Source organism: Nothoprocta perdicaria, unplaced genomic scaffold (assembly GCF_003342845.1).
Source record: "Nothoprocta perdicaria isolate Ctin4 unplaced genomic scaffold, notPer1 scaffold_7, whole genome shotgun sequence".
NCBI classification, from domain to species: Eukaryota; Metazoa; Chordata; class Aves; order Tinamiformes; family Tinamidae; genus Nothoprocta; species Nothoprocta perdicaria.
Window position 1 is genome coordinate 8,924,311 of NW_020455976.1, and position 20,345 is coordinate 8,944,655.

General features: G+C 40.6%; 1 protein-coding gene across 1 annotated transcript in view; it reads left to right on the top strand.

Moving 5' to 3' along the window:
- The window catches only part of INPP5F (inositol polyphosphate-5-phosphatase F), a 34,431-nt gene extending 14,709 nt beyond the window's left edge, over window positions 1-19,722 (top strand). Inside the window, exons 5-21 of the mRNA XM_026050655.1 lie at window positions 3,584-3,751; window positions 4,044-4,100; window positions 5,624-5,819; window positions 8,051-8,230; window positions 9,648-9,715; window positions 10,104-10,228; window positions 11,221-11,298; window positions 12,077-12,197; window positions 13,037-13,165; window positions 13,257-13,374; window positions 13,941-14,139; window positions 14,926-14,997; window positions 15,091-15,164; window positions 15,826-15,954; window positions 16,657-16,744; window positions 17,214-17,691; window positions 17,782-19,722. Of these exons, the coding sequence (XP_025906440.1) occupies window positions 3,584-3,751; window positions 4,044-4,100; window positions 5,624-5,819; window positions 8,051-8,230; window positions 9,648-9,715; window positions 10,104-10,228; window positions 11,221-11,298; window positions 12,077-12,197; window positions 13,037-13,165; window positions 13,257-13,374; window positions 13,941-14,139; window positions 14,926-14,997; window positions 15,091-15,164; window positions 15,826-15,954; window positions 16,657-16,744; window positions 17,214-17,691; window positions 17,782-18,405 (2,904 nt within the window). The 3' untranslated portion in view covers window positions 18,406-19,722. The remainder of the gene's footprint in view (window positions 1-3,583; window positions 3,752-4,043; window positions 4,101-5,623; window positions 5,820-8,050; window positions 8,231-9,647; window positions 9,716-10,103; window positions 10,229-11,220; window positions 11,299-12,076; window positions 12,198-13,036; window positions 13,166-13,256; window positions 13,375-13,940; window positions 14,140-14,925; window positions 14,998-15,090; window positions 15,165-15,825; window positions 15,955-16,656; window positions 16,745-17,213; window positions 17,692-17,781) is intronic.
- The last annotated feature ends 623 nt before the right edge of the window (window positions 19,723-20,345 follow it).

A 20,345-nucleotide genomic window follows, 5' to 3' on the forward strand; every position in this document is an offset into this window, starting at 1 on the left:
TTCAAGTCTGCTCTTTATGTATTCTCTAACGCGATAACTTCATAGGAGCTGGGTCAGGATTAATCTCATTGCTTTGGTGTACTCTCTGAGGTTTGATTTTTTTCCCCCCTACACGCATTTTGGAACTGATCACTGTGTTTCAGCATGACAGCTTTTAAAGAAAGAGGCAGACAGGCTCTTAATAGTTTAAGACCTAGTTTCTGTATATATTTGTGAAAGAAAACAGCTGTGCTATTATTTACTTGTTATATTAAACAATTTTTTTTAACAGAAGTATGTTTCTAATACTGAAGAGTTGGACACAGCATAATAATTAGATACTAAAACTGAGATTAAATATCATTCCTTTTACTACATAATATGATTTTCTCAAATAAAACACTTTTTGTTATCATTGGTGAGGATGAGCAAAAGATTTCTGGAAGTGCAGCGGAACTGTAACACCATCTGAAATCTTAAAGAATTAATTGCGAGTGCTTGCCCTGTAGTCAGTCGTCTGTTTCATGAGCAGTAATAATGTTATGTCTGTTCTGGAAAAGGAAATATTTAGCAAATAGAACATGTGATATTCTTTGCTTTGTTACTTTTTTCTCCAAAAATATAACCATATAATATAACTTTCCTTTAGATTCAGTGAGCTAAGGATTTGTCTGTTCCTTTATTTTAGGGAATTCCACTTTTCCCTGATTTGAGGAAGCTCAGGCTATTTAGCCATAGCAAATGAGCCGCTATTGTTTTGGACTCATCTATGTGCGGTGCTTGACACTTTGTATAGGGTATTCAGAGCTCCTGCCCTAGGTAAATCTGTATTGCACACCCAAGATAATTTTAACTGTTATTAGCAGGGATTACAGCTAGCAAGAGAGGCAGAGTAGCATGCTGTTCTCTACTAGCAAATACTACTCCTGAATATTTCTTCAACTTCCAAGAGATTTTGGAGCATGCACTGAGCTCTCACTGCTAGAGCTAGTTCAGAGCTAACGTGGGGGTACCTGTGTGAATGATGAGTTTGACATGAGCACATTGCTTCTAAAAGCTGTGAGGCATTTTTCTGTTTCTCTTCGCTACCCTGTTCTCCCTTTGCGTTTCTCTTTGTGATTCTTTCATATCCTGTCTAGAGCTTTCAGCCTCAAGTATGTGTTCTTTCTTGTCTGGACAATGGCCTGTAAGTTGTTTTAGGCTAGAATATATTGCATCATTTTGAGGGGAGGAAGGCGTTTTGTTGTCGTTTGGTTTTTGTTTCTGATCACTGGTAGCTATGAAGGTTTCACTCCTTTGCTGAGGGACAACAGGTGATGTAATAGTGCACTTCACTGTGAGAGACTGAAACTTAAAGGTTGTAACAAACCCAGCTGATGGAAAAGAGCCCTGCCGTGGCAGTACGTTGTGTAGCCTGTGTTCTGTGTTTGCCCCAGCTGCTCAGGATGGGAGACGCAGTCTCACAGCAAAACGCAGCATCCTGTAATAAGTGCATGTGAAGGTGTGAATGTTGTGGAAGCCAAAGTCTCAGAAGCAGCAGCAAGGAAGAAGCATCTAGTATCTAAATACTAAGAGCTGACAAGCCAAGGTTATCAGACCATCAAAATGGCAAGAAGGAATGCCTTTACCTGAGCGCATTCTGAAAACAATCTGTAAGGTCGAGTCACGGAAAGCAGAACACAGAGAAAGGAAGGAATTTCATATTTTTAAGATACTCCTTAATTTCTACCTTTCTTTGGCAAAATATCTGAATATGTGTCAGAAGAGTAGTGTTTGAAATGCAGACCTTTTATTTTCCTTTGATATTTTTCTATAAAGAAAAACTGAAATATTTGTTCATCAAAGAAAGCATCCCTTTCTGTCATTTACTGAATTGCATGTGAGTTGTTAGCTCAGGAATGTTCCTGGCCTACCTGCTTAGGCCCAAGTATGCTTATTATATAGGCTGGGTCAAGAAAAGCAGCCTCGTTTCAGCAGTGCTGTGAGGCTGTTGGTGCTGAACCCTTATTCAGCAAAGCTGAAGGTGTAAACATGGGAGAAATTGCACTGTGGCTGCTGCCTCACAGCAAGCACTCTACTCCTCCATAGATAAGCCTGCGAAAGGATAATGCATTTGGCTCTCATCTGAAGTAAATTTGCCTCTGCTTAGGGAAGCCTAGTCACTGTTTTGCAGTTTTTTATGCTACATTAGGATTTTTTTGGAAAGAAACTGAGAACTAAACTAAAAAAATAGCATTATGATATCCTTTGCAGATGTTGCTCTTAGAGAGATAAGCAGATCTAATATAAGTTACCTCAAGGTGAGCTGGGAACAAATCACCTTTTAAACAGACATTACATAAAATGGATATGAGGGAGTTTATATATATGTGAATGGTATGGCAAGGGCAGATGTGCAGAAAACAACTGTTGACTCTTTCTCAAAATACAGGAGCCAAAGGGTGTCCAAAGAACTCATCAGGCGGCAGGTTCATAGGGCAGTATTGCTTCCACATTACACATAATTAAGTAGAGGAAGTCCCTGCTGTGCAAGTCACTGCTATTGTGGAAGCCAAAAGCAAGGGTAAGTTCATAAAGGGGTAGGTAAGTCCACAGGAGATAGCTCTGTTTGTCCTGACAAACATCACAGTGCAGATGTAACTCCTGGCTAATGGAAGTTTTCCATTACTTGTGGCTGGAAAACAAGAGATATTTTAGGGAGGAGATCCACACAATCCATGCATCCTACATTCCCACCCAAAGATACTGTTGGGAACAGGATAATAAAATAAATGACTTGGTTGTTTATATGGCAGTTTTGGGGTCTAATTATCACATAATGTGATCGTTCTTTTTTCTTTTCTTTTTTTTTTTTTTTTTTTTTAAATTTTTTTTTTCAGAATTGTCTTAGTTGGTAACTTAAAGACCATTTATAAATGGTTGTCAGAAAGACCATTAATAAATATGACTTGAGAAGAGAGCTAGTAAAACACTGCAGTATGGCAGCTTTTGTCTTGAAGTTAAGTTTAGGTTTTGATTATTTAACTGTTAGTTTCCTTTTGTCTTTACATAATTACTGAGGGATTCCTAGTGCTTTTTTTATATGGACTTTTTTCTAGTAGGATTTGAAACTTCTGTAAAGGCCATKTTTGAGCATGAGCATTCTTTCTAAACATTTAAGCATTCTTCTAGAGTTGAACGCAAAGGAGAGGCTTTCCAAGAAAATCCTACTGTGTCGTCAGAACRTTTTTGACACAAGGCTTAGTTTGGGTTTGAAAATGTAAAGAACACRGAATACCAACCAAGGTTGGGATTGATAAATGCAGTCCCTTAGAGTTTAGGAACACTAGAGAAAGTTGCTATATTTCTTTAAATCTTTCATTCAAGCTGTACATTTCAAAGTCTGACTTTGCTTTGAGTAATTATCACAATGAATGTACTTTCAGGATGCATGATATTTTTAGGGCATGCTGGCTAGTAGTTATCTCTGCTAGCAACTTGAAAACTCCGCTCCTCAGTGAGAAAATATTTGACTGGAAAGATTAGAAGTATCATTTAGTGAATGGAGTTAGAATCTCTTTCAATAAAAGAGCAAAACATAAGAGTTCCACTACTTTCATTTCAGATTAAAGAAAGTAAAGAAAAAGAAAAGCTGGAGAAGAGATTATTGGAGGAGCTGTTCAAAATGTTCATGGATTCGGATTCCTTTTACTACAGCTTGACCTATGACCTGACCAATTCAGTACAGAGGCAGAGCCTGTGTGAGAAAACCAATTTGCCTTTGTGGAGGAAAGTAAGTGGTTTTTTTTTTTTTTTTTCCCCCCTTAGGAAGATGTGCAGTATTAAATGTATGTTGTGCAAACCTGCCAGGACACAGGCTGCATATTATCCCCAGCAAGTGAGAATCTTGCCCTCATTTCTCCTCAAGAAAATGAAACCTCCYAGTCTTGGGTTGAGCTGTTTCAAGTCTGGTGTTCATTTCTTCCAATTATATATGTGCAGTTGTAGTGAATGCCCTCAGCAGCATCTCGAGCAAAGATATCTTCAAGGCTTGGCAAAAACTTGTTTATTTTTGTTCTGAACAGGTTGATGACAGATTCTTTTGGAACAAGCACATGATTGAAGATCTCATCAGCACCGATGTGAGTTCTGTTTGTTTCTCAGGCTGTGTGTATTACGAATACAATTCTGTCGTTAAGACCCCATAAAAGTTAATTAGCAATCTGCTTGGCAGAGAGGCCATAATCAGGACTGTGTCTGTTTGAGCAGCTGACTGCCTGGGCAGCTGACACTCCTTCCCTCAGCCAGCCTCTGTTTGGCCTGCAGTCACTGCTAATGAATGAGCAGCAGCCAAATGTACAGATTATTTTAATGGATCAGTGCAGAATAGCTTGTTCTGTGTATAACAGTTTGTGTTGAATCCTGAAGAATTATTTAAGACCCGCTTATCTTGGAAATGGATTAACCTTGGACAGAGCTGATTTTTCTTGCTCTTATTGAGGAAGTAATTTTTATCCTAAACAAGAAAATTTTCTTTGTCTTCCTAAGTGGAGATTAGAGTGTATATGTATATGTAAGGTACTTCAAAAATGTCCTCCCTGCTACAAAATAGCTGATCAACATAACTGTAGTGTAGAACAAATTATTCTAAACGGTTCAGAATGAAAAACCTCTCCACAGCTAATGAGCACACAAATTCAGAAAGGTGCAAGATCATACATTGAAGAAAATGTTTTATTGCAAATGAACCCCTCAGGTTACAACAGATTCTAACTACTCAGTGCCAATTTAGCCCAAATATTAGGTTCTCATAAAGCTGAAAGTCATCTTACTGTATGCCCTTTTTGTTATTAATGATTTTGGACTCTGTTGGATTAGAGCAGAATGAAATTTATCTTATGGTATATGAATTTGTGGGATTAGAGTGAGATAAGCATAGGTGTTCTGTCAAGTTTCATGCAATACAGGAATTTAACTACTTGGGTCTTCACTTCATAAGATGCACATGGATGACTTTGATTAACACGGGCCTTGGATCCAAGTTTTGTTTAAGAAGTGGAAGTTTTAAGATAAAATAGGGCAGAAAACTAATTTCCCAACAAGTCATAAGTCCAGGTAAATACTTTGGCTATTYGTATTTAGTGAATTATTCTCCACTTCTGTGTGGACATACAGGTTAAAAGTGCTTTAAATCAGAAACTAGGCAATCTGTTTACCTTTTTTTCTGCTCTATCAGAATTGCCTTTCTTATTTTTTGGCATGAAAAGCTATTACTCTAAGCTTTTAAACTTTATTTAATAAAACAGTGTTATATGAAAACTCCCTGTAAGGAAGAGAAAGAAGCTTGAAAACTGTTAGGAGTACTGGGACTCTTAAATCCCTAGAATACCTGGAGTAGAGAAAAGTCTTTGCCTTTTCTTGTGTCAATGTCAAGTTCAATGTTCCCTCCATGTCTCCAATCCTCTACTTTAAAATCCCTACAACCAACAGAAGGAGAGATACTGGTATCTTTTTTGGAAGTCAGATACAGATATCACACAACTTCTTAAAGTCAAGGAATATTTAGCAACCGTTGATACACATGATAAATAGTGGAGCATTCTTAGGTGATGTGAGATAAATTACAACCAACAGGCTCTAAATGTATTTTCTTTGTAACCTTCAGAATACTGATGTGGATTTCTGGATTATCCCCATCATACAAGGATTTGTGCAAATTGAAGAACTTGTAGTGAATTATAGTGAGGCTTCTGATGATGAGAAGAGTAGTCCTGAAACTCCTCAGGAATCAGCGTGTGTAGATGACATTCATCCAACCTTTCTGGTAGCGCTTATCTCGCGCCGGAGTCGGCACAGAGCTGGTAAGCAAACACAGTTCAGAACATCAGAAGGCCTGAATGTTGCTAAACAGCTTGTAAAGAGACTTTTTGAATACTGAAGAGAAATATAGAGGATAAAGCTTGGAGGACAAAGCTATGTCATTCAGCAGGTGTGGATAAGCTGTCAAAGCATGTGCCACAGCCCTTCCTGTCTATGGGAGACTAAGGGAGATTCACTGGTCTGGATGGTTCACTGGTTCASAGGCGTGAATGTATCCTTGGAGTTGCATTGGAGTTCTGTTCTSGAATAAATTTCCCTCTCCTGTTGTTTTCAAAGAACACTCTGATCTGAACATTGCTTACAGTTCTGAGCTGATATTGATGATTCAGTGGGCCTGGGTGGGAATGCAATTTTGAAAGGTTTTCCTTTAAGGGCTTCATAGYGGCTCAGTAGACATTTTACAGAAACAATCAAGCAAAAAACTTCAAGTACCTTTTTTTTTTTTTTTTTCTCCTCCTTCAGCTGAAGCAAGATTAGGGAGGGTCAAACTGTCRTACAAGGACTATGCTTTGATCTTGCTCATTTACTTATTTTTATAGCAGCAAGGCAAATTAAGCTCATTTCCTGTGTTTCAGAGAACAGGAAGAAAGACTGAATTGTTTTAGCGGGTCCTGTTGTATTCTGACCCTTTCCAGCCTGTGAGCACTTTCCTAATATTCTCTGCCCAGTCCRAGTCCTCTTGTCTCTCCTACAGTGCCAGTCTTTTAACACATCAGCACAGGCAAACCTGGTGAGCTCACTGTGATGAGACTGGCTTTCTTATGGTAGCTCAATTTAATGCATTTAGTCCAGTTCCARTCATCAGAGCTTTTCAGGGTAAATAATGAGATGGTGCTAGAGTAGCATCTACTTTACAATACATCTTACATATGCAAAATTGCCTTAAAAATACTGAAACTGAATTGCTCAATTTGTTCTTCTCTRTTGATGGCATTATTAATGACATCTGTTTCCTAGTTCAGAACGCAGGTTGTGTAGAGCTTTTTCTCTTACAACAAGAGGATCAGTTGAGTTTACCTATAAGTAAATTGATGCAGTGCTTTCAGGAATAAGCACAAGGTAAAACTGTGCTTTTAATTCATTCAGTAAAGCTCAAATTTAGTTAAGTGTTCAAGGTGTTTTAATGAAGTATAAAATGTGTGAGTTCTTAGGATTTTGGTGTTATGCATATACTGGTTCTTTATTTTTCAGATAGCTTATTTGTAATAAAAAAGCATTGCACTAAGTTAATAACCCACCTAAGACCGTAAGGAAAGGTATCATGAGACATAAAGGAAGTCAGCTCTTTTTAAGCTTAGAAAAGAAGGGTTTAGTGCCTGGAAAAGTTGAGACTTAAAGAGGGGGGATATATAAAGAGGTAAGGGATRTATATGTATATATAATATTATATATATTTTTTTCAGTGACTTGGTTTGGGTTTTGAAATGGTGTCCTCTGACCTCTGTCGGGAAGGAATAAGTAAAAGGCATCTGAAGCTTTACTCTGAAGTTGTGGACCAAAAGCTTCCTCCTCACTAAATTCTACAGAATTCCCTTGATTTCAAGTTGCTCTGATTCTGCACAACTGAATTTCTGGAGAATTTAAACTTTATACTCAAATCTACTTTAAAAAAAAAAAAAAAATCTGTCCCCCATTCTGAGAGATATTATAGCTTCTCCTTTACCTTACTGCCATATGAAAACACCTGTTATGGTTAATGACCAGATTGGAGGAAGATAGATGAATAACAGTGCATATAGTCCCAGGAGCAGTATCTGCTCTTAATGTTCAGATTTAGATGTATGCTAAACAATAAAAAGCCTTCTCTTGCTGTGCTGTGAGATGTGCAAAGGTTTGGGCTGCTCATGAGGCCTTATTGAGAGAAGTGAAGCATCTGTCAATAAAAGGTGACTTTTAGATTCAGGGAAATTGCTGAGCACTGAAGTCAAACCTGCTAAATTTGACAGAACAGGAGTTATCTACATTCTCAGAGTGGACTAGTTATTTTGGGGTTTATARGCCACTTAGTGCCAGTAAACTTCATTACTTACTGTGTCTTTCCCTGAGCCTTAACACAGTAAATGTTAGTTATGGGGACTGGCAGAACATGCAGTTTGATAAGGGAGTGTGGCTGGARCTATATTCTTGTCACTGTCACTAAACACAAACAAAATGCTCTGCATTTAAGAGTAATACTTCAACCTGAGTTGATCGTTACTTTCATTCCTCCTAGGAATGCGGTATAAGCGAAGAGGTGTTGATAAAAACGGGAATGTAGCCAACTACGTGGAGACGGAGCAGCTGATTCACGTGCACAATCACACGCTCTCATTTATTCAAACGCGAGGCTCTGTGCCTGTCTTCTGGAGCCAGGTTGGATATAGATACAACCCACGGCCTCGACTGGACAAGAGTAGGTATTTTTGAGCAGAATATATGAAGAGGAGAGTCCCTTTAGAAGTAGGGAATCAGTAGTGTTTCTTTACTAATAGTTTTTCACTGATTCTTTCTAAGTGCTAGGAATAATAGTAGTGACTTGACTCCATTTAACTCCTGCTGTAATCCTAACTGTGGAGCTCTGGCTCTTTATCTCTTGTAAATTCAGAGGGTTCTTGAGTTGCAGTATTTAATCAAGTACCTGTTTGTCTCATCCTGTTGCAGCTTTTTTTCTGGGTTGCAAGGGGAGAGCTGGGTTCCTCTTCTGAGGAAAAGCTGCTTAGTGGTGTCTTAAGAATATCTCTGTCTGAGGATAACTTGTGCTGAGGTTCCTTCTGTATTAAGAATCGATAATAATTCMGTGTGGGGCAAACTTCGATACTGGATACTGCACAGCTCTGTAGAGTGGCTAGGCGCTGCTATGAATTAAGTGTCTGTTCCCTGAGCTTCCAAAGGATTCCACTGGCCTTTGGATCATCCCAGGGAGTTTAGTATTGTGAAGGAGAGTGTTTTGGGGGAAGGAGGGCAGGATATTCATGGCCTTTTGAAATCAGTGACGCTGAATTAGATTGACTGACATCCCAGACATGCCTTATAAATACTTCCTGCTGGAAGTCCAATTGGTGTTTATGCAATTCTTTAACTTGAGCRAGTCTAGTTTTATTCCACTGAAGCCTCCAGAACTGAGAAATGGAGCAACTGGCCCTTTTGGATGAGGGCTGTGATGGTGGCAATGAAAGGCTTTGTTTTCCRTGTGTCTTGAGTAGGACCTAGCAAATTTTATCTCACTTAGATACCCAAGCATAACGGTAGCACGTAATTTTAAGCTTGCAGACAGCACCATTAAAGACTTAAGGAAGATGAGGCAATGGATTCAGCTCTTGAGTTTACACTAAGTACCTGAAGAGAACTGGAGGGGGATGACTTGTTGCCAGGTCATGGAAAGGTAAACATAAGTTCATCCATAAAGTGAGGAAAACTGTAGCAAGCTCTAGATATGGGGAAAATCCAAGAGTAAACCTCTCTCCCCCTGTAGATTATATGAAAGCAGCACTTAATTATTTCCATCTGAGAGCTTCTGTGTTGTGACATCTGTTCACAATTCTTTTTTTGTTCAGGTCTTTTTCAGTAGGATTTTTTTTAAAGGGGAATTGCATTTTAATTTGTTCCTTTTCCTACCTAGAAGTGTATCCGAGCCATTTTAAGAATGGCATTTCAATATCTACTATAAATGTAGACCTGTGATGTTCATGAACGTGCAAGATCTTTTAGAAAGAATACTATATAAGCATTACATTGTGCTGCATAATTAAAATCATACCCTGGTTTTACTTTTGATAATTCAAGTAGAACCTCTTGGTGAACAAACCATGTAACATTGGTCTGCCTTGTAGGTGAAAATGAAACGGTGCCCTGTTTTCGTGCACATTTTGAAGAACAGCTGAAAAATTACAAAAAGCAGGTGAGTGCTACATGAGGTCACATCACATTGCAGAAGTGCAGGAGATTTTTTTTTTCTTAAGGCTTTTTAATCTTTTAGAAGTTAGCTTTAGAAGGATAGTGGGAAAGTGATGCACGACCAGAACTTTACTACTTCTGAGCAGCAGTGATACACTACAAAATTGCTTAACCTTCAGGTACCTGGCTTATCAATTCATAGCTTTTTTGTATTCACATTGAGGTAGTCAGGTAGCTGTTGGAGCTTATTTCATCGCTAGTTTATACTAGTAGTTATAATAACTTTAGCAGGATGACTTAATGAACAGCTTTAACTCTTGTGCTGTGTGTTGCTACATGCCAAATCTAAGGGAACTCTGTAGCAGAAGGTGATTGCTTTCCTTTTTGAACAGGTTATTATTAACCTGGTGGATCAGACAGGCAGAGAGAAGATTATTGGAGATGCTTTCCTGAAACAAGTGCTTCTGTACAACAATGCAAATCTGACTTATGTTTCATTTGACTTCCATGAGCACTGGTAAGACCTTTTGTCACTTTGAATAATTTTCTTTTATTAGCGTGAAAAGAGAGTGAGAAGGAGGAGAAGGGCTGTTGTTTGTCCACTTCTGCATGAAACACTTTTCAAAGAAAAATTACCTTTTTTGAATCAAAACTGTGTAACACAGGCTGAATGACCGAACACTGTTTGGTATCTCCTTGCCTAGTGAATATGATACATGCTTTAAAATTTAAATTTGCTTTGCTTCTAGTGAGGCAGTTGCCTAAAATATGCTTTGAACATAAAGTAACATTTATGTTCGTGTGAGGAAGCACTTCTTTCCTGTGAGGGTGACAGAGCCCTGGAACAGGCTGCCCAGGGAGGCTGTGGAGTCTCCTTCACTGGAGGTCTTCCAAACCCATCTGGATGCCACCCTGTGCCCCGTGCTCTGGGTGTCCCTGCTGGAGCATGGGGGTTGGACTAGATGATCTCTAGAGGTCCCCTCCAACCTCAACCATTCTGGGATTCTGTGATACGGATWGCTAGCTAGTTTGGAAGAATGGCTGCATGAGCTGAAAAGCCACGTACCTGGCTTTGCCTGCTCTAAGATGCAGAGGATGGGAGATCTGACAAAAGAGAAATGCAAATCTCTCGTTCTTCACTTTTCACTGCACTGTTTTCTTAAATGTCAAGCAAAGTTATTTTCTCTGCTGTCATCTTGTATTGCTAACAGATTATTTCAGGAATGCAAATTCRTGAACTTATGGTTCTGAGTTTTGTCTCATATCTAGGTGTTTAGCTGTACTTCAAAATAACTCTGAATGTTGGCTGCTATTTAAACYTTCTGGCCTGAGAAAATTCCAGTTTTTCTCACTCGCTTGAAAATCTTAAAATCCATCTGTATCCAATTATTTTGATTAGTGGGGTGTATGGTGGTTGTGTTTTTCTTTGTGTGTATGTGTGTATACTTGTTAGTTTGTTTTAACATTATCTTAGTCTAAACTTATTTCTGTGAAATTCTATTTTTTTAGCCGAGGAATGAAGTTTGAAAATGTTCAGACACTGACTGATGCCATTCATGATATTATTCTTGATATGAAATGGTGCTGGTAGGTACTTGTTGTTTTCAGACTGCTATGAAATACTTTTAGGGGAAACTAAAAGAATACATCTTCAGGGGCTTGAGTTTGTCAGTACTGATCGTTTATGTGTCTCTCATGGTGCCTAGTTAGTGTTTGTAGAATTTAGAACACAGAATATAATATTTCTGTTCTATATGCCTAACAGTAAAATCCTCAGATGCTCTTTTCTGCCTCAAGTTTGCCACTTCTAATTTCTCTTATTTCTACTGTAAAACACTTTGTAGCTTGACCTACAACCCTAAAACTCCAAAGTTAGTATTGAAACCAGTAGGCACATGTGACCTTGGGTTTGTACTGATTAAAGCTCATGCGTTCTGGGCGTGAATATAGTTGCAGTACTTGAAATCACTGCGTATTGTTTCATACACCACGAGTGATGTGTCYTGCCAAATTACTTTCAGATTTCTCTGCTGGCAGTTAAAGTTAGTACCTTTTCTATTTTGAAATCTGTCATGTGAACATGTGAACTGAATTCAGCATTTGATTATACATAGCATCAAACATGGTCTAAGTAAGCTGTGTGTGGAAATTTAGGCTAGAATAGAGAGATGTGGCCTTAATAAATGAAGATAAGTGGGAACTAACTTATCTGAATGGAGTGTAGTTAGTATGAAATGATACTAGAAATAACATCCCATGTAGGAATTCCTATTTTCTACTTTTTTTTTCTGTTTGTAGAGGTTTATAAGTTACATATGATCAAAACTGTCTGGATACAGCTTGACTTTTTTCTTTCTTTTGAAAGGGTTGATCAAGCTGGTGTTATTTGTAAACAGGAGGGAATTTTCCGGGTTAACTGCATGGACTGCCTGGATCGTACCAATGTGGTGCAGGCTGCTATTGCAAGRGTTGTCATGGAACAGCAGGCAAGTACAACTAAGAATTATTTTCAAGCTCTAGGTGCCTAAAAACTTGATCATCAAGGAACTGTGAATCTGAGAAAACAGTATGTACAGCTAGAATAAATCTATCATTCTAAAACCATAGTGCCTTGTTTCTTCCTTCAGGGGAGAAAGGACTGGCTGTYTTGAATCCTTATGATGATTATTCTGTTACCACTTGTTAAATAGAATAATTGTAGGACAGTATAAGGTTAATACTCTTCTGCYCCAAACAACCCATTCCTCCCTCAGATGTGAGAGGACTAGAATAGAACTGGATTCAACTCTTCTGTGTAATGCTGTAGGCTAGGTGCTATTTTAGTTGCTTAAAGTGAATTAAATTGTGTGGCAGCAAATGGGCTAGTTGTGTGTACAAGAGCGATTAATTCATGATGTCCCAAGTGAGTAGCTCTTATGTTCTGCAGCAGTTATCCCAGTGTGGAGAAGGCCTTTCCCTGGAGACAAAGTCTGAACAACTCAGTTGTGACCTCTTTTTTTTTATGGATCCATTTTGATGGAATTTTGATTCAGTTTTCATAGAAAACTGAAGCATTTCCTCTCTTTTGAGTAATCTTGAGAAACTCATTTTCCTTCAGCTAATTTTTTGAAGATACATTAAATATGAAAGAAACTTATTACTGCTGCTTCCAATGGTGACTGTTTTGRTATAAAGTTTAGCAGTGAGCTAATAGTCAGCAGGATGATGTCCTTTTAAAAAAAAGATTAAAACTTAAGTATTTAATTGTTTCTGTTTTCTTATCAAGCATTGATATTGAGAATAACTTTGTCTTGAACCTTATGTTAATATATATATAAAATTCCAGCTCAAAAAACTGGGTGTGATGCCACCGGAGCAGCCTTTGCCAGTGAAATGCAATCGAATCTACCAGATAATCTGGGCCAATAATGGAGATGCCATAAGCCGGCAGTACGCGGGCACAGCAGCCTTGAAGGTAAAGGGCAGACTATTAACAGTTAATGATGCTGAATAGCTCGTTGCTTCCGACTTCTGTGTCTGCATGATTTAAATGTCTTGTGCAACAGGGTGACTTCACAAGGACTGGGGAGAGGAAGCTGGCCGGAGTAATGAAGGATGGGGTAAATTCTGCAAACAGATACTACTTGAATCGCTTCAGGGATGCCTATAGGCAAGCAGTCATAGGTAAGAGTAAAATTCCATTCTCAGCTGAAATCGTAGAGTTTACTGAAATCATCTTGGTTTTCTTTTAACTGTACTCTGACCTTAGGTGTGTGTATGCTGCTTGAGTCTGTCCAGTGGGCGCCACRTAGACTAGTCATTTATTTTGTGGAGATTAAACACTAGTCAATTCAAGGCCATTATAGGCAGTATGGATCAGTATGGAATTTGTACGTAATGTATTTGAATTTTAAACATCTTGTCATATGTTCTGCCTTAGACAAAAAAGATCAAATTTATGTAGGTTTTAAAGGTTTCATGTTTTAGGGTGCACTTCTAACAAAGTGCATGGCTGAACTTTCCGTGTGGAATACTGGTCAAAATTACAAGCTTGGTAGATATAATATTTTCTCTCCTCGCTGAAATAGCTCAGCTCTCCATCCTGCACTGCTTGAATAACCATTCTGAAGCCATTTTAATAACCATTCTGAAGCAAATTAATCAGACTGCTGCTTTATGTCTTATTTTTAATTGTTGCCTTCTCCTTATCAATATCTTCTCCTTATCTATATCATTTTTTTTTAACCTAGATTTGATGCAAGGTATCCCTGTAACAGAGGATCTTTACTCCATATTTACAAAAGAAAAAGAGCATGAAGCGCTGCACAAGGAAAATATGAGAAGCCATCAGGAACTGATCAGCCAACTGCTGCAGAGTTACATGAAACTGCTTCTGCCAGATGATGAAAAGTTTCATGGAGGATGGGCCCTTATTGACTGTGATCCAAGGTCTGTCGCATAAAGTCATAACTGATCAGCTGCTACCATGACCCTTCTGCTACTGCTGATACTTTGAATAGTCTTAATTTGTTGCTTTAGTAGCTGGTATGTTAAACGTGATACAAATAGGCAGTGTTCTGGAATGACTCTTTGAAGGATTTGTACACTTAAATCTTACTGTAAGATTTATTTTAAGAGTGGCTTGTGCTGAAGACATGGGAGGAGTTAAGTGAAGCCAAGGTGTTCAAAAATCAAGTTTTTCAAATGCCATAAAAAGAGAGCATAAGGGAGTTAATTTTGAAAAATTGCCTGGTTAGCCATCTAGTTTCCTCAATTTTGTCAAATTATTGTAGGCCCTAGAAAGAGAACTCTTAACCACTCTTAGCCTTAAAGGAGCTTATTTTACTTATTGCTTTACAGGAGCAGTGTAACTCAACTGCAAAGTCCTATTTTAGAAAAAATTTTTGTCTAAGGGTTCTAATATGAAAATACAGAGAGAAAAAAGTAGCAGGTATAAACTGTGATAAACTTGATAAGGTGATTTATCAGTGAAAGAGAACACTAATTTGTTCAAGAAAAACAATGGTTAGGTCTCTAGCAGGTTTAACTTTAACACTTGCACCAGTGAGGGATGCTCATGCATGCACAACTTGGGTGAACTGAGTTTATATAATACTTCTTCCCTTCAATATTTGTAATAAGTCCAAGAGATAGTGTACCAAAAATTAAGTCCTGTGTTGCAGTGTGCCTTCATTTGCCCCCTACTCTGCACTACTGACTTCTTTCCTTCTTTAGTCTCATTGATGCCACTCACAAAGACGTGGATGTGCTGCTGCTGCTCTCCAATTCTGCCTACTACGTGGCCTAGTAAGTCACCAGCTGCTTTTACCCTGTGCAGGGTATTTTGGGCTGCTCTGTCCTGGGGTAGTGCCAGGCATTAAGCTCTGTCTCTTTCTCTAGCTACGATGATGAGATTGACAAGGTGAATCAGTACCAGAGGCTCAGCCTTGATGCCTTGGAAAAAATAGAAATAGGTAAGAGCTGAGTTCCTGGCTGTCCCTGTTTCCTAAGGTGCTCTCAACAGAAGCTGGAGGCAGAGCCTTCCACATAAGCTACTGCAACACAAAGCCTCCATGCATGGGGACTGTGGAGTTCCCAGAGCTAGAAACGTGCTGTCCTGCTAATCAGGAGTGCACTTGAGCCTGTGTCTTCTCTCTCACTCRTGACAGAATGTGTGCTGGTGCTGCTCGAAAGGGAGACTGGTACCTGGAGGTCTCTAAATGCCTCTTTTTGCMAACTCCTCTAAACACTTTAATTTATTAAAAATCAATTTAATGAATGATCAAATTGCAGTTAACAGTTTGGCCTGCCTAATCACAGATATGCAGTGCATATGATATACTTGAATTCCCTTAGATCCAAACAAAGCAGGCAGTTCTGAGTAATGCTTATTTAGATCATTGTTTCACAAACGAAGTGAATCTGTATCTGTGTTTCTGTAGCTGACGCAGAGGCTTTCCCTGGTGAGGGAATTCTGCTGCCCTCCCTCCCAATTCGTTATGGATGTGCAATTTCTAAGAGTGGGAAAGGTCTGGCTTGCTACTTTATTGTGGATGAATATCGTGAGCTGMAGAAACATCTGGACCAAATACCTTGCTGGAGAAGTAATCTCCAACTTGTTGGCTTACTTTTCAGGACCTGAGCCTACTCTCTTTGGCAAACCCAAGTTCTCTTGCATGAGGCTGCATTACAAATACAAAGAAACAAGCGGGTATTTTCACACACTTAGAGCTGTGGTACGCAGTCCTGAAGAGGATGGAAAAGGTTTGTTTTGTGTATGAAAGTTTTATAGCTGAAAGTTTATTCTATATACTAATATTTACCTCTATGTAAACCCAGTTTTCCATCACTCCTGGAGTACCTTCTAGTACAACCAGCTTCTCTGCTGGGAAATAAATACCAAAACGTGGCTTCCTGTGGGAGCACTAACCTATTGTTTTAATACAAAGAAACATATAATTTGGATATAATTTTAAAGCAATCCATTGCAAAGAATTGGACATTGAAATGTTGTCTTTTTGCTCCCAAGATTGAAACAGATTGAAGTTCCTAGGTTTCTGGAAATGGATTTAGTTGGTGAAATCAATATCTAGAAATGCTTTGCTTCTTGCTCAGCTAAATTAAGAAAATACTAATAGGAGAGAAACCCCTTACCTGGAACACTGGGCTTTGTCAAGAAGGATTAGAATAAGCATAATTCATATTTTGTTGCTTCTGTCACTTTCAGAATACATCTCTTGGGGAGGGAATTCACTTATATTCAGCTTGAGGGCTTAAGGAGAATCTATTCTTTCCATAAGCTTATTTTGTAAGCTTTTAAATTTGAATTGCAAACTATGAGGTTCAACAACAGGAGGAAAATAAAATTAAWATTCATTAAGTGACAGAGACTCGTCTAATTTTAGATTTCAAAATACAGGGTTTTAGGGTTTTTGAGAGTCTGACAGGCTGCTAATTGGATTTCAGACACTCTTCAGTGCATTGCAGAGATGCTGCGAATCACGAAGCAAGCGATGGGGTTAGACGTGCCCATTATTGAGAAGAAGCTCGAGAGGTGAGTGCATAAATGATGGGGCTCCTCTGTGTCCAGCTTCTCTTCTCCTACCACTTGACACTGTCATGCATGAGATGTCGGCCAGAACCCTAGAACTCATGTGCTAGGGGTGGATTTGCTTTTGCTCTGCTTTTGATAACCACAATCTGCAGAAGTTTATCTGAAAGTTTAAGAAAGAATATTTTCTTTCACTGATTTTCATGTACTTGGGCTCAGGCTGCCTTTGTACATTGTGCTTACATAGAAACAACATATATTCATTGTGAAATACAAGTGGTACTGCAAATGAAATGGTTTGTGATCAGTCTGTCAAATCTAGTTTGCCCTGTCTGAATTTATTTCATCTGTTTTCTTTGGAAACTGGACTGGTCCAAGAAAACCCCAAGCAGAAGCTGGTGAATACTTGTAGTTCTATAAATGGGACGGCTTTGTTAATTGTACATTGGAAATTTTCCTTTTTTCCCTCCAGGAAGAGCAGTAAAGCTCACGAAGACATCATTGGCATTCGCTCTCAGAACAGAGGGTCCCTGGCCCAAGGCAAGAATTACTTGCTGAGCAAGTTTTCATCTCTCAACCAGAAAGTAAAACAAACCAAATCCAATGTGAACATCAGCAATCTCCGCAAGTTAGGCAGCTTTACCAAACCCGAAGTGAAAGTCAATTTTTTAAAGCCAAACTTGAAAGTGAACCTTTGGAAATCGGACAGTAGCCTGGAGACGCTAGAGAACCCGGCGGTTGACACCAAAGTCCATCCCGAATCCGATATCGAAATGTCCGACAACGATTCCTTCCATTCGGACGACTTCCTGACCAACTCCAAGTCGGACGAGGAGCCGCAGTCGAGCGACTCGCTGGAGGCGGCGGGGCGGGCGGACTACGTGCTGCCCAGCTGCGGCATCGTGGCCTCGGCGCCGCGCCTGGGCGCGCGCGGGCCGCTGCTCGGCGCCGCCATCGGCCTGGCGCCCGAGGGGGTGCCTGGGCCCGACGAGGCGCCCGCCGCTGCCCTCATGGCACCCGAGGGGGCGCCCGGGCCCGAGGAGCYGCCTGCGGTTGCCCTCGTGGTGCCTGAGGGGGGTCCCGCCGTTGCCCTCATGGCGCCCGAGGAGGCGCCCGCCCGGCTCGGCTCGCCCGGGCCCCTCGACATCTATTGCCGGCAGTTTGCGCACGACGCGCGCCGCCATCTCGCGGGCGGCCCGGAGCCCGAGGCTGGCCCCCCGGAGCCCCCTCGGGCGGTAAATGACAGCAGCAGTAGCGATTCCCCCAAGGCAGAAGCTAAGGCTGAGCCCCGCAGGGACCTTCCTTCCAGGCCATCGCAGCTGGACGTGCGGGCRGCCGGGCTCGACGCGCAGCTCTTGGCTGTCGATGGCGCCTAYGCCAATAAACAGCATCGAAGCGCCGGGGCCCTCGAGACGGGACTGCACACGGCGACTCCCTCGCCGGCCGACAGCAGCAGCAGCAGAGCCGTGTCTCCCTTTGCTAAAATACGCAGCTCCATGGTGCAGGTCGCGAACATCACCCAGGCGGGCCTGAGCCAGGGCATCAGCTTCGCGGTGGCCAAGGTCCAGAAGAGCCCTGCCGAGGCCGAAGCGCTGAATGAAATCAAGCAAAAGGAACTGAGGGAAATGTTCACGCAATGCCAGACCCGAATAATTCAAATTTAGTGAATTTGGAATTACTCTTCTCGTTGTGGCTTTTAATACAATCCTGAAAAAGTTCACACCAGAGGTCACAGGAGCACGAACCGCTGCAGAATACTGGGATCAAAACCACGATTTTGTTTACAGGAGGTGTGTGGTGCAAGTGATTTGGTTCTGACCAAGCTTCAGGATCCTCTTAAGCAGCTGAGACTAAAGGGTAAGCCCTGTTCAAACAGGTAGCCTAACACTGGGGTTTGGGAGCACGCTGGCCACCTTCATGTGTCGCGCAGGCTTACTTGAGACTAGTTTTGTAGAGCCTCCGAATTAAGTAGAATATTTATACCAAAAGGGTGATATTGCACTTCTGTGACCTTACTTACCTTGCACTGCACCAGCAAAATAACGGATAGATTTAMGTTTTATTTATTTTTTGGACTAGTATTTTTACTTATTTTCATTGGGAATTTTAGACACAGCTTTCTATGAATCGTGCCTCTACAATGTGTTTTCTGTTGTATTTGGGTATGTGTTAGGGATTTTTTTCCTTTCTGCTATCCTCTTCCTCCCTTTCTGGGACACTTCCAGGAAAGATTAAGTACACAGTTGCAACCTGAAATATCCACAATCCTGCAGTGCAAACAGTTTGTAGGTTTTGTTTTTCTTTTCCTTTTGCTGGGCAAGGGGGAATGGCACTGTTGACCTCTGGTTGTCTTGCTCACGTTGGAGCTGTCCTGTGCCCTCTCCAGACCCCTAACACTGTCCTTGTGCTCTGGGCTTGGGCTCGCTGTGGAGCGGGGCAGCGTTGGCTCTCGCRGGCGCTCTGCAGCGCAGCCCTTTGCTCTCTTCCCCTTTCTTTCTAACCACCCAGATGCAGAAGCTCAAGTAGCTGCTTCCAAACCAGGTAAAATGCTGCTCCGTGTAATCGGTGTTGACATTGGAGCACCCCTGTGAGAATGTTTAATCAAATTCACTATGGAGTGGGGCTTTGCAGCCTTGCTTGCCACCAGACATATGCACGCGCGCAGGCGTCGCGGGTTTAGTCTCCTCCATCACTCCTCTTCCCAGATCCGCCTTGTGATGCCACCTGGTGTAGGGCATTATCCAGGAGCTGGTGGAAAGCAGGATTTTCCTTGGCTGTGGTTCGGGACTCTACCTTTCTAGAGCCAGTGCCTGTGTGTGTTAGTCCCTGTGCTGTAGATGAGCTGCACGTGGTGTTCCCAGCAGTGTCGTAGGGCTGTTAGGGGGTCTCCAACTCCTCTCGTGTATCAGAACCCTCAGCTACTAACCCTTAGTGTCTGCAACTTTGATAAACGAGTTTGACTTATTTATTTGTTTTATGGAAGTGATGTGGTTCTGGGTTTTTTGAGTGTCTAAACCTGTGGCTATATTTAAAATACTGTTGTATTTTAACGTGAGCAATATACATGATATTTTAATAAAAAAAAAAAAAGTGGAATCACAAACTTTGTGGACTGTCATTACCAACAGATTTGTCACATCATTGGATAGAGTGCTCCAGCTTCTAGAGTTCAAGATTACACGGTTGGGCTATTTTATCTTATTTTTCCCCTCCTGGATTCAGGCTACACAAATGTCTTCCTTAAAATCTCTAATCATTTCTTCCTGGTGCTCTGCTCCTGGAAGCTGCTCCTCAGAAAAAGCAAGTCACTGACATTCAAGCAGGACATTCCTGAGGTGCCTAAGGAGTCCTCCTGGGAAAAGGAAACTTCATGTCCTTGAAGAGCCTTGGAAAATACTCTGACACAATTTTGGTAGAAGGGAGAAAAAAAAAGACTGGTGTAAATTCTTTTACAGTGACTATTTACACTCTCTAAAATTGTTAAAATTTGTGATGCAAGACTGCAAGGGTACAAGTGCCTGAAATGTTCTATGTGGGGTTTTTGTTTGTTCATTTAAACTAGATGCAGGTCCTGAGGGGTTTTCTAAATACACAGAAACAGCAG